The 395-nt window shown below is 69.1% G+C and overlaps 1 protein-coding gene across 1 annotated transcript in view; it reads right to left on the reverse strand.

The window, feature by feature from the left end:
- Nucleotides 1–395, reverse strand: part of GCC1 (GRIP and coiled-coil domain containing 1) — a 6,505-nt gene that overhangs the window by 1,624 nt on the left and 4,486 nt on the right. Inside the window, 1 exon segment of the mRNA XM_008637710.2 lies at nucleotides 3–393. Within this exon segment, the coding sequence (XP_008635932.2) occupies nucleotides 3–393 (391 nt within the window).

Below are 395 nucleotides of genomic sequence, written 5' to 3' on the forward strand. Positions count from 1 at the left end.
GTGCTCGTCCGGCAGCGTCAGGAACCGGTACACCACGTTCTTCAGGTACTCCAGGTTGGCTCCTTCCCTGCTCTTGTCCCGGCAGTTCTTCTGGATCTCGGCCCGCAGCGCCGCCACCTCCTCGCGGTGCTTGTCCTCCTCGGCCAGGGCCCTGCCCTGGAGCTGGTGCAGCTGCATCTCCAGCTGGTGCTTGTGCTTCCGCAGCGCCGCGATCTCCACCTCCTTGCGCGCCAGCTGCTCTGCGTACAGGAAGAAGGTGGGCTCGGAGCCGGAGCACAGCTGGAGCGCCTGCGGGAGGATCTCCGCGGATTCCTGGCTGGGAACGTCCCCGGGGGCGGCGTCCCGGGAGCCCTTGGGGCCGTGGGGCAGGGGGAGGGCACGGAGCTGCTCCAGCT

This window comes from Corvus brachyrhynchos, unplaced genomic scaffold, assembly GCF_000691975.1.
Source record: "Corvus brachyrhynchos isolate BGI_N302 unplaced genomic scaffold, ASM69197v1 scaffold197, whole genome shotgun sequence".
Classification (NCBI taxonomy): domain Eukaryota; kingdom Metazoa; phylum Chordata; class Aves; order Passeriformes; family Corvidae; genus Corvus; species Corvus brachyrhynchos.